The 13660-nt window shown below is 34.6% G+C and overlaps 2 protein-coding genes across 2 annotated transcripts in view; both read left to right on the plus strand.

The window, feature by feature from the left end:
- The first annotated feature begins 4687 nt into the window (after nt 1–4687).
- Nucleotides 4688–5567, plus strand: LOC149789759 (uncharacterized). The gene is made up of 3 exons (XM_089971769.1): nt 4688–4831; nt 4986–5114; nt 5345–5567. Exons 1-3 carry the CDS (start codon nt 4704–4706, stop codon nt 5502–5504), a joined length of 417 nt encoding a protein of 138 aa, XP_089827895.1. The 5' UTR covers nt 4688–4703; the 3' UTR covers nt 5505–5567.
- A 1510-nt stretch (nt 5568–7077) lies between these two features.
- The window catches only part of LOC149789760 (uncharacterized), a 70738-nt gene continuing 64155 nt past the window's right edge, over nt 7078–13660 (plus strand). Inside the window, exon 1 of the mRNA XM_089973113.1 lies at nt 7078–8097. Coding sequence (XP_089829239.1) covers nt 7570–8097 — 528 coding nt within the window. The 5' untranslated portion in view covers nt 7078–7569. The remainder of the gene's footprint in view (nt 8098–13660) is intronic.

A 13660-nucleotide genomic window follows, 5' to 3' on the forward strand; every position in this document is an offset into this window, starting at 1 on the left:
TATGCTAGCAAGGTTCATATAACACATAACATATAACTTATCCTAGGGACTTAATTCTAACTTATCTTAAGACGGCACAAACACATAGTATTTACAATATTTACAGTAGAAGCATATTTACAGCAGTTGTATTTACAATATTTACAGTAGAAGCATATTTACAGCAGTTGTATTTACAATTATATAACTTATCCTAGGACGGTACAAACATATAACTTAATTCTAACTTATCCTAGGACGGTACAAACATATAGACAACACAGACAGATGCGGGGTTATATTCTACGTCCAACAAAGTTGCACCCCTCCCCCAAAATCAATCCCGTTGGGTGGTAAAAGACCACCACTGACGGGGTGATAACGGAGAAAGTTGTGCAACTTCGTTGGGTTTCGAAACCCCGTATATTATTCGGACGATATTGTATATAAACCGACTAATACTTGGGAGTTCAAAAATAGCTCAGCGTGACTTGTTTAAAATGTTTTTTCTTAAATATGATCGTGTGGAAAATACAGATGAACCATAAACCCGAACAAGTGTAATAAAATAGTGATATTGTCTGTAAAAAAAAGATAAATACGCGTTTGTCCCTGACAAAGTCAGGGATAAAATCATTCTTGACGCTGTCACCTTGATAAAATCAAGGGTGATAAAATGAAGGGAAGTTATTTACTTCCTTGTGCAGAAAACCGTCTGCTCGTTGTGTTACCTGTAAAATAATATACCTCTGTAGTGGTAACAGACAGTTAACAAATTCTGAATTGAATTTTAAACACTGAATTTAAGCTCTGATTTATTAAAATACTGACAAACGCGAGACTGTGACGCAGTGTGTATACAGTTGGATGTAAAAAAAATTACCGCAATGGATAAATTTACCTGTCAAGGAGTGTTGCGCAACACTTCCTGACAAGGGGAAATAATTGTATCATTGACTTTTACGCAGTCGCTGTGGAGTTATCTCCGTTTGGAAAATTATCGGATTATAGTAAAGTACCTAACAATAACGAAAAGCAATCTTTTGCTTATTATATTTTTTTGACAACGCGGATTTATATATTTTTTCTGCGACTTTTCATACTGAAGCAGCACAAATATCAAAATGCTTACTGGCTGCATTCATCGATTGAAATATTATTTGTTCATTCGTACCTAAATTTATGGAAACAACTTTCTTGACGCTATTATTGTTACGGCCAGTATTACCAGCCCTACAATTTTCGCTCTGCGTCACAGCTCTCAGATTGGATAAATTATTATTAAGTTTCTGTCCATCAATGTGATCAATTACAAGACCATCTTTGATTATCCCAAAGAAACACTCGTACACGACCCTGTGATTATGATAGTTTTTACCCCCAGCCCTAAATCTTAGATAACCAGCATTACTAACAACACCAACTGGTTTTTTCGACCTACAATGTCTCACTATTCCCTCGCGAGATGCTTCATAATTCTTAATGGTTGGATGTGGGACAAATTCTTGATTCATTTATATAATAATATATTTGTCTAATTTATAATTTGTCTGAAAACTTAGTTATATAATCACTCTCGGATTTCAGCGCATCTCCATTATTTTTTTTTTTTTGTAGTATCGCTTGAGTTCACGGTATCGCTTTCCTCCGCATCCCGCATATAACTGTGTTTTACCCCTGACCCCAATGCCACATCGAAGACACGGTATGGGTCCTGTGCTTCCTCGTTTGATGCTTTGTATGTGTTCACCGCAGAATTCCTTCCTGCAGGGCTTATTACAGACTGTTACATATCCAACTTTTAACCACTTGTAGTTATTCATTTATATATATAATATTTCTTGTTTAAATATTTGTCTTAAATATAATATGAAGGAGTTATTTGGCGCTGGGAGATTCGATCTTGACAGACTAAACAGAGACTCATGACGACGGAATCTAACTGGTATATTTAATATTATCAGGGATGCCAAAAGAGAATTCCGCGACGACGGCGCATCTCATGTATGGTCGTCGTTTAAAATTATCCGCGATATTGACGAAATAATCGATGACAGCATCGATGTTGACGAAGTCATCGATGCTACAATGACTGATGCCCGAGCAAAAACAATTATTGATTATCTCTTTGATGGATATCAAAGTGATGAACATCAACGCGGAAAGAAATATTTTTTCAGAATAAAATTTATTGTGCAAGCAGATTCCGATACGTGGATTATCCGTGACAAACTCGACCCTGTTCTTGCTAACGGAAAGACCGTTCTGTTAAGTAGAGATTCCAAACCAGGAATGCTGACCGGGATTGATAAACCATATTACTCTCGAGCGTATCCTGTGACCGCAGTCATTTATGGAATCTATCTGGTAAAAAAACCAAAAATTGATAAACTCGCCCCGATGAAAATGACTTCGTCGTTGGCGTTAAATTGTGTAGCCGAGCGAGTAATGGAACATTTTAAAAACGCAAAACGAGGAAACGGTTTAACCGATCTGCGACGTGAAAAAATAACAGCATGGGCTGAGCAAGTCAAGGATACTGGAGCATCAATAAATGATGTTGCTGTGCTATCAAGTAAATTAAAATTTTCAATAACAGTAAAAACACTAACCGGGGAAATATTATATAATTCGAAGCATTATAAAAAGTCAGGATCACCGATTGAAATTATTGATCATAACTCTCATGCCTGGACTGATGCGGTTACAATATTTCCACGAGATCGTGTTGTAAAATTTTACTCGGAAAACATATTTGATGTTATTTACACGCTGAGTAAAACCGACCCTGTGTCAATGTGGTTATTTAAGAGTTCCGAAGATGGCGAATATGATCAATTTGTAAAACCCAACGGTGAATTATACCGGACGGAGTCGTTGCAACAACAAATGAAAAACCTCGCAGAGAAATATGTGAAAGAAAACATTGAGCAATTATTGGTTAATTGTTTTACAGTTCCAAGTGTTGCCGCTCACGCCGCAAGAGAAAGAAATTCGTGGAGACCAACCCGAAGTCAGTTTCTTTCGGCCTGCTCCAGTCGGGAGAAGTACAATTAAATAAAGTGTGAACCCTCACTCGAGTACAGCCTGTCTCAGTGTAATGGTAATGCGAGAAACGACACACATCATCAATCATACAAAACAATATGGTTTATTTGTCGTTTAAATATAATACACCGTTTATTCGCCCAAATTCCAAATTAAATTTAAAATAAAAATCCCAAATTAAATTTAAAATAATAAAACAATGACAAATTATCATTGGATGGATTGTATCCAATAAGAAAATATAATAATAAAACATGGATAATTTGATTTAGTGGCTGTCCCTTCCTCTAGCCAAGGTCAACTTGAAATTATGGGGAGGGATTTTGAGTAAGGTGACAAAAACCGGACTAGGATGAACAACCCTATAGATTACACTAGGGAAATACATAAATACCCCGACAAAATTTTGAAATTTTTTGTTCAAAAATCTTTTATAAATTAAACAAACGACATACCTTTGGGGAAAGCATACACATATAAAACAACTTTATTTTTTTATAAGTAGAGGTGCATCTGTCTGATGCCAGAAAGAAAAAAATGTTCTGGCGTTCACTATTGCTCCCAGCAAGTGTTAATAGGACTTAAATACAGCCAGGTAACTTCTTTGATCTTCATATTTAAATAATCTACTAAATGTGGTATCAAGGTATTTAAGCTGCAGCCAGGGTTTTGAGTAAGTCGTGTAAGCTTTTATGAAAATGAAATTACAATTTAGCACAGATGTTATGGCGTTCATTAATAACAAAAACAATGACAGATAAATAAACAACGTTTGATCTTAGTATATCAAAATCTGAGTTTTAGGATAAAAATTATTATTCTTCAAGTGCATTGTCCAACAGATCGTTTGGTATAGAAGCTCGTGCACGTGTTTGCATGGAATTTGATCAGTGGCTCTATAAATTGCAGTCTTTCCTTTTCTTGGTACTAGTTGTTTTAATATCACGTAAATCAATAGATCGAACAATGTCTTCGTGCATTTACTGCAGAAAACCAGTTACCCGTCGTCAGCAAGCCATAGATTGCGATATTTGCGGCCTATGGCAACACAGAGCATGTGGAAATACTGGTAAGTTTATTTATTTCTACATCATATTACGATCATTCCGTAATTGAACTGGCTTAACAAAATAAATACATTTTTTATAATAATTTTATGTATCTAGTGACCTTTTCTCGCATGTTATTGTTCTTGTTTCAGTATATCCAATGTCTTTTAAAATAAATGTTATCATAAGAAGTCGATAGAATTAACTAAATGATACTAAGAAATGGTTTCTATTTACAGGCTTATCAAGCTACAAGTATGGTCTCCTTAGACGTAAAAAGATATCTTTTCAGTTTGTTTGCGACCTGTGCAGTTCTAAACCTGAGGTAAGATTTCATTACAAACAAAATATTTTAAGAAAAAAGACATGCTACAGTAGCTGGTTCCCATTCGCATTCGATGTACTTAAGCTACGGTTAAATACAAATTGCGAACAAAACGTGGATCGCTGCCTACTTTCTCCATATCACAAATGCTGGAAGATTAGTAAACATAATTTTTCTTGTATCAAATATTTCGTTGTTTTTCTTGGGCTACACGACGTTCCATTCTAGTAAGCATTCTTATGTGTACTTTTATAATGTTTTAATATTAATACTGTTTACAGGCAGATGGCTACGATGTCGAAATGGACTTAAGCGGCATACCAAATACATCAGACAGATTTGAAATATATACCGGTACAGCACGGGGGCAGATGGAGAGCACGAGAAATTCGACGTCGATTTCTATCAATAAAGATGATATTTCGACAAGGTGAATGTTATTTTATTTATTAGAATCGTACGGGTGCTTGCATACGTCTTTATGTGTAAATACCATATTCGGTATAGTTAAACTTGGTTTTCTATATATTTAATTGTATGTTTTCAACATTTTCTGACAAGTTCAGACATATTTCTAATTACAGGCTGGATAGAAGTCAACAAGTGAACGAGTTTATGGTCAACAATGATGCTGCATCAACACTTGCAGCCGATATCTCTTCATTTGACGTTGAGCGCCCACACAGATCTTTGACACCAGAAGAAGAAGAAGCGTAAGTTAAAAATCGAAGCGGACAAGAAAGCACAGAAATTCGCAACAATTTATTTCAGTAATATTGATGTACATAAATCATTATAGAGCCTATCTTCTAATCAAAGAATGATCCTCTTTTACTCAATCTTGTTAGGTATTTTGTAAACATGTGTTATTTTACTGATGCATATTTTTTGTTCATGTAAAATATTCGTTTTTTGATAATCACGATTTTTCTCCTTTCTTTAGGTCAGTTAGGAATGAAACTGTTTATGGAGAAGTGCCAGTGGATTCTGAGGATCGTATAACCTTTGAAGTAGTAGCCACAGGATCCACTCGAGGAAAAAGGAAATTAATATCTAGTGCTGGATATAGTTTTGTCATTTGCAGAATTACAACGAAGAATTGATCCAGAGGCAGTGAATGTGCAGTCATTCCTACGATATGTGGAAGACACCTGGATTCACAATGACATATGGACTATTGACTCCTGGTCAGTTTATGACAGAAGCATCCGAACCAATAATGATGTGGAAGGGTGGCATAATCGTATGAACAGGAAAGCAAGAAAGGGAAATTTGCCTTTCCATCTCCTCATAACTTTACTTTAAAAGGAAGCCAGAGAAATTGGATCTGTAGTTCGTCTATTGCAAGAGGGGAAGATAAGACGGCATCAAAAGAAACAGACAACAAAAGTTCAGGGTCGCCTTATCAAGTTATGGGAGAAGTATGGAAACCACCAAATCAGCACGAACACCTTGCTTAAATGCTGTGCCAAATTGTATGGCCCGTATTAGACATAGCAACAGTAAAGCTGGACGGAGTATTGCTTTCCAAAACTGGACATATTTTATATACACGTGCCTTTTGCGTTGTCCATATGTTGCAAACATTATACTTCAGTAGAGATAATATGTATATTTGTATTTCAGTTTCGTATAGTAGTAACTGATGTTTTACTTGCATGCATTTTTAAAAAAAATAAAATCATAGATAGTTACTGTTTAGAAGTATACTTTTGCACATCATAATTTGACACCTATACCTTGTCATGAGATGTAATTTTGATTAGTGATGTGTGTTGATTTAAAAATGCAAATACATGCTTCATATTTCAAAAATATAAATCTCTGAAACCATTTTTATATCTCTTTATTGTTAATTACAATTAACATTCCTCGCCCCCCGTGTTTTCCTTGCTCGCGATATGTCGGGCTATTCTGTGCACAGCTTTGAAAAAATGTAATGTATAACGATCGGGCTATAGAAATGAAATACATTAATTTGGATTGTTTCTGTCAGCAGTTCAGTCGAGTAATTAGGACCCGATTTATAGCTAGTTTTACAAAATTCAAAGTAACAATGCCAATAAATGGCAGGAGATAAAAAGCCAATTAACCCGAGCTTGAAAAAAATGAGTAAAGTTCAACATTTAAAAAAAAAAAGCTATTTTGCGGGCGACCACAAGTCTTTAATCATCGTAGTTTTTATGTTTCGCGAAAGGAATAAACCTAACTCCATATATACGAGCTTGATATTGACTGTTAGAATTACAAAGCCCCCTTTTAAGTTGTGTCTAATTTACGCTCGCTGATTGGGTAAACGAACATCATGATTGATAAGTGGCGATATGCCAGTTTCCTACAAACGGTAAAAGTGGTTTTCATTAGTTTGTGTAACAGCGAAAATAAAAATGCTGCCGTATAGAAAATGATCACTGTAAACGATATATTAATTTTCTGATCAGTCTTATTACATAAATGAAAAAGAAAAAGGAAAATATTGTCTGATATAACGGCACGCTGAATGTAATTGAAATGGATGAGAGTGATGGGATTATGGGGCATGAAATTAAATCTCAACGGTAGGCCCCTAAAGTAAAATGAAGACAATGGTGTAATGCTTGTGAATTTCTATAATATCCGATATTTCCACTGATGCGGGGCGAAATGTCCTGGGCCGAAACGTCCATGGAGCGAAACGTCCATATACCATGTGCGGCGAAATGTCCATTGAAATGGGGCGAAATGTCCATTGAAGTGGGGCGAAATGTCCTGGGCCGAAACGTCCATGGGGCGAAACGTCCATAATCCCTGTGAAGTGTGCTATACAAAATTTAGTGATAGTGGACATTTTAAAAGGCACATGAGGATGCATACTGGTGAAACAGCCATATAAGTGTGAAATAAAATCTTTAATCAAAATCGTCATTTGAAACTGAACATGAAAATGCATGCTGGAGAAAAACCACAAAAGTGTGGAATGTGTGATAAAATGTTTAATCAGAGTGGACCTTTAAAAATTCACATGAGGACACATACTGGAGAGAAACCATTCAAGTGTGAAGTGTGTGATAAAATGTTTAATCAGAGTGGCGTTTTAAAGCAGCATATGAGGATTCATACTGGAGAATAACCATTTAAATGTGAACAGTGTGATAAAATGTTTAATTATAGTGGAGTTTAAAACAAAACATGACAATTCATACTGGAGAAAAACCATTTAAGTGTGATGTGTGTGGTAAAATGTTTAATAAAAGTGGACATTTAAAACAGCATATTAGGATACATACTGGTGAAAAACCATATAAGTGTGAAATGTGTGATAAAATGTTTAATCAGAGTGGCGTTTTAAAGCAGCATATGAGGATTCATACTGGAGAAACACCATTTAAATGTGAACAGTGTGATAAAATGTTTAATAAGAGTGGACATTTAAAACAGCACATGAGGTTACATACTGGAGAAAAACCATGTAAGTGTGAAATGTGTGATAAAATGTTTAATTATAGTGGAGTTTTAAAACAGCACATGACGATTCATACTGGAGAAAAACCATTTAAGTGTGATGTGTGTGGTAAAATGTTTAATAAAAGTGGACATTTAAAACAGCATATGAGGATACATACTGGTGAAAAACCATATAAGTGTGAAATGTGTGATAAAATGTTTAATCAGAGTGGACATTTAAAACAGCACATGAAGTTACATACTGGTGAAAAACAATATAAACGAAATGTGTGATAAAATGTTTAATTACAGTGGAGTTTTAAAACTGCACACGAGGATTTATACTGGCAAAATACCATTTAAGTATAAAGTGTGACAAAATGTTTAATCAGAGTTGAGTTTTAAAATTGCACACGAGGATTCATGCTGGAGAAAAGCCATTGAAGTGTGAAGTATGAGGTAAAATGTTTAAGCTGATTTTACATTTAAAACAGCACGTGAGGTTACATTCTCGGGAAAACCTTATCAAGTGCTAACTCTGTAATAAAATGTTTAATCAGGATGGACATTTAAGGCAGCACATGAGGATTCATACTGGAGGAAAAACATTTAAGTGAAATATGTTGTGTAACTCGATGAGAAAAAGAAAGATATGTTATTTTTACACATGTTTTATTATATTATTTTAAAATAAAAACGATAATTTCATGTTGAATTTGTCTGACTTTTACTCGTCAGTATCATTTACAATATAAATACATTGTAGTCTTTTCTTTGTTGACTTCACATGACTGTCAGACTTTGTGTGAGTTTCTCAGGCATTGTGTGGCTTTGTTAGGCCTAGTAGTATTTAGTAGAATTTTAGATGAAGTACATGGAGAACTCACTCAATGGAGAAATTGCCTCTCATAAAATTGCTCCATGGAGAATTCGCCTCAACATATCTGGAGAAGCTGCCACAGGGTGGATGGAGAAATCGCTCCAGGTTGAAAATCCAATTTGCATTAAGAAAGAATGATCATCCTTTGATTTAGATAAATAACATTCATAAAATGTATGACTGCTCTGGTGATCTAATGATTAGAGCACCCACTTTGGATGCAGAAGGTCATCAGTTTGAACTGTGGCCGAGTCATACCAAAGACTTACAAAAATGATACTCACAGCTGCCTCGCTTGGCACTCAGCATTAGGAGCTTAGTGTTGGGGCTGGTTGGCCTGGTGTCAAGATAATGTGGCTGGGTGGTAGGTCATGCTACATATCTGTGGCATGATGCTTCAGTGCTAGACATAACTATAGACTGCCACACTGCAGATGTTGTAACAATAATGACTGAAAAATAGTTAGACTTAATTTGAAAACCAAACCACACACGTTAAAAAAATGTTCCACATTTCTATTGCAAATCCATGTGTAAATGTGATTTCTGTCACCATCAAGACTTACCCCTAGACCATCTTGAACGTATAACCCAGAGAAACCAATTTAGTATTTCTCTTCTAGGCTCATCCAGATAAATAATTTTAAAGATGGAAATATTTACCTGATAACAATAGTGCATCTTAATGCAAGTTTTTAATTTTACAAGAAGTTGTAGCACACCTACTTTATTGTCTGTTAATCGACTTGTCATCCTGTTGCTAGAGCGAGATTGTTAAGAAATTCTCAGGTGGATATTCTTTTTTAAATGCAATAATTATTTTTTCGCCATAAAGGAAACTACATGCTAGTCATAACTTATTAAATTTATAAAATGTTGAATTATTTAATATTTTAAAAATATCAGTTTAGATTGCTAAGTATCTCTTGCCATTTAGTAACAATTTTATGTTAAATTTTCTTAAAATGACTATAAACCTGAACTAGTTTCTCGTTTAATTGCTGACGGAATAAGTCTAAAGTAATGTATTCAATTATCATAGCCCAATGCATGCACATTACATCTTTTCAAAGACATTCACATAATAGGAAAACACAAGGGTAATATTATGTGTCCAGTATTATTTTGAACAGAATGTTCCAGTGCCAAAGTGCATTTCAGACCCTAAGCATCGTAGAATTTATTCACTTGAATCTTTATAAAAGTCATTTAGGGCTTGTCTTAATCTTACACCTCACCAAGCACATGACAGTTGATTGGATGGAGGCTGATTCAGTTAGTGAAGTTAGTGGACAATCATATAGGGTGAAGCCTTCCGATCATCTGCAGATCTATCACTTATTCTAACCTAGGTTTGTTTCTATTAAAAGAGATATTTGATGATTTAATTTAGATTTTACTATATTTAGAGGCAAAGATTAAATTCCTTTAAACATAATGGAGTTCAATAACTACTTACAATGAAGGGTCTGTTTCTGATGGAGACAAAATTTATGAGGGAAATTAGGAAACTATATAATAGACTAATATATGATGTAACAAATGGAGCTGCAAGAAAGCTTGGACACCACACAGATCATGGTGTCAGTACTAGACAGAAGCTTGGACACCACACAGATCATGGTGTCAGTACTAGACAGAAGCTTGGACACCACACAGATCATGGTGTCAGTACTAGACAGAAGCTTAAACACCACACAGATCATGGTGTTAGTACTAGACAGCATCAACAATAGCAAACAGCGATTCCACAATGGCTTGTAATAATGGTGTGTCACATACAGGACCTAAGTAAACACTTGCTATTGAAAAAGAAGGGGGTTATATTAGAATTTCAGTGTGAATGTTAGTCACCATGATTTATAATCGCAATTAGGTAATTGAATAATTCAAGAGATGATACTAAGTGATAACCACCATGGAGCGACATACCGGTACCCAAATTAGAATCTATGATTTTGGGGCAACTTCTACAAATGGAATGGGGTGACTTCTTCAACTTCCTTGGGTCAGCTTCTCCTGTCTCTTGGGTTTATAACAGATCTCTCAAGGTGCATGCAAGTTTGCCCACCGGAAAAAAAATTGTTTAGTGTGATTTATGCGATTAAATTTGAAAATGGAGTGGACCTCATAGAGGCTTTTGAGGACCTTTGCTAGAGAATAAAACGATTAAGGATGAAATGAGCATGTATACTGGATAAAAACATTCAATTGTGAAGTGAGGACACATTCTTGATAAAAACATTCAATTGTGAAGATAAGACACATGCTGGATAAAAACATTCAATTGTGAAGATAAGACGCATGCTGGATAAAAACATTCAATTGTGAAGATAAGACGCATGCTGGATAAAAAACATTAAATTGTAAAGTGAGGATGCATGCTGGATAAAAACATTAAAAATGTGAAGTGAGGATGCATGCTGGATAAAAACATTCAATTGTGAAGTGAAATGCATACTGGATAAAAATATTAAATTGTGAAGTGAGGATGCATACTGGACAAAAACATTCAATTGTTAAGTGAGGATGCATGCTGGATAAAAACATTCAATTGTGAAGTGAGGACATGTGCTTGATAAAAACATACAGTTGTGAAGTGAAAACGCATTCTGGATAAAAACATTCAATTGTGAAGTGAGGATGCATGCTGGATAAAAACATTCAATTGTGAAGTGAAAATGCATGCTGGATATAAACATTTAATTGTGAAGTGAGGATGCATGCTAGATAAAAACATCATTTAAGTATGAAGTGTAAGCTCAAACTTTAGTCAGAGTGGAGATTTAAAATTGCACCAGTGGAAACACTGTAGACAACAAATTAGAATGTTAAATAAGTGATCTGATGTTTAGTAGTTGTGGAAACTATAAGGGACACATACAGGTGCATACATAAAGATACATTAAATAGAAAAAAGACATGAAGCTATGAGGTAATGTTTGGTGCAGGTAGAAGTCTCCAGATGTTTCATACTGAAGAAACAATTGTTTTATTATGACGAATTGTCTCATTAGAATGTACATGTTCAGGCATTTATGAATTCACTTGTCTGAATCCTGGGACAAACACAGTTTTGGCATGGATAAAATCAAGGTACATCTTTTGTGGAGGATTCTCTCCTTTTTGATCAAGGTACTTGCCCATGGACACGTAAATGCTCTTTTATTTCTTTTTTTTTTAGAGGGTTCTCTCTCCTTTTTGATATTCTCAGACCATTTAGGACAGGCCATCCTGCCCTGCATGTTATGGGTTGCTATTTTTGTATGTTTTACTATTGTGTTATTGATTTATGATTCATTTTTTGTTATTGTTTTAATTATCATTTATATATATATATATATATATATATATATATATATATATATATATATATATATATATATATATATATATATATATTTTATTAAGGATTTTATGTATTCATATTTTTTAATGTATTTATCTTTGCTAAACCAGGTTTCAATTTCCATTCTTTTTTCCTCCTCCTCTTGTTTTTGTCTTCTTTGTTCTTTTCTTTTGTTTTTCATCATTTCACTGAGCACTTTTCGTACTTCCAGGCTTGTTGTTCATTGCTCTTCTTCAGTAGTTTTTGTTTTCCTTTCTTTTCCAAATTTCTTTGTTTTGTAATTGCATTTTCTATTTGAAGCGATTTTATCTTTTCTTGCTGCTTAATGGTATTTTCTATCTGTAGTGCTTCTATCTTGTCCCTTTCTTCCTCCTCTCTTGATCTCCTAGTTAATGGATGTTCCTGTGTATCTTGTTGCTTAATTGTATTTTCTATCTGTAGTGCGTCTATCTTGTTCCTTTCTTCCTCCTCTCTTGATCTCCTAGTTAATGGATGTTCGTGTGTATCTTGTTGCTTGATTGTATTTTCTATCTGTAGTGCGTCTATCTTGTTCCTTTCTTCTTCCTCTCTTATTCTCCTAGTTAATGGATGTTCCTGTGTATTTTGTTACCTAAATTTCTTAATTGTATTTTCTATATGTAGTGCATCTGTCTTGTTCTTTTCTTCTTCCTCTCTTAATCTCCACCAATATAGATGTTCATGTGGATCTAAGTTTCCTTGCTGCAGTGACTAGGTGTTTTTTGTTATTTCTGATATCTGAGGTACTTGTGTTTTCTAGATTTCTTGTAAATGGAAGGTTGTGATTTCTTCTTGTAGTGAATCTTCTCTTAAACTCTTTATAAAAGAGTGTTCATCTTGCAGTTGTTTTGCAGTTTCTATACATTGCTGTACAGACATAGTTTGTTGTTGCTGTTGTGATCCTATTGGTCTATTGTCTTTTCCTTTTAGGCTTTGCAAGGTTTGTTGTTGTTGTTGTTTCTTAATTTCTAATTGCTGTTGTGTCCTTTGTTGTTGTTCTCTGGTTTCAATAACTTGTTGGCTTGGTGTGTCTTTTGTTGTTGACTTATTTCTTCTAGTTGTTTCTGTTGTTGTTGCTTCTTTGGATCTGTTGTCGTCTGTGCATCGTTATTTCCTGCTTGATGCTGTATTTGTTGTTGTTGCTTTTGTTTATATTCTTGTTGTCTATTTTCTACTTGAATCTGGGCTCGGGTCTGCTGGTGTTGTTGGTGGTGTTGTTGAATTTTCTGCCGACACGTAAATGCTTTATATATATATATATATATATATATATATATATATATATATATATATATATATATATATATATTTTTTTTTTTTCTATGTAGGGACTTCAGCCGTGTTGAAATCTCAGCCCAGTTGTCCTATAACCTCTCTCGGAGGCTATATAATTTTGATTTTGGACAAGATAGCGTTGCGTTGTTGTGAAATTAAAACCCTAGTGGTTTATATGTTTGCTATATGGTGTCGCTCTCGTATTTTTCAATTAAGACAACTGTGCTCGAGGTGGGTTCCGTATTTTATTTATTTATTGTACTTCTCCCCTCTTGAGCAGGTTGTCTTATTATTTATTTCCAAAATTTCTAAAG

The sequence above is a fragment of the Sinohyriopsis cumingii genome, chromosome 10 (assembly GCF_028554795.1).
Source record: "Sinohyriopsis cumingii isolate HCF-2022 chromosome 10, ASM2855479v2, whole genome shotgun sequence".
Lineage (NCBI taxonomy): Eukaryota > Metazoa > Mollusca > Bivalvia > Unionida > Unionidae > Sinohyriopsis > Sinohyriopsis cumingii.

Bases quoted from the DNA above. Each gene is read 5' to 3' on its own strand.
- LOC149789759 (XM_089971769.1), top strand. From the start codon at position 4,704: ATGGACTTAAGCGGCATACCAAATACATCAGACAGATTTGAAATATAT. The intron at 4,832-4,985 runs GTGAATGTTATT...TTCTAATTACAG, and splicing joins AAAGATGATATTTCGACAAG to GCTGGATAGAAGTCAACAAG. The intron at 5,115-5,344 runs GTAAGTTAAAAA...TCCTTTCTTTAG, and splicing joins ACACCAGAAGAAGAAGAAGC to GTCAGTTAGGAATGAAACTG.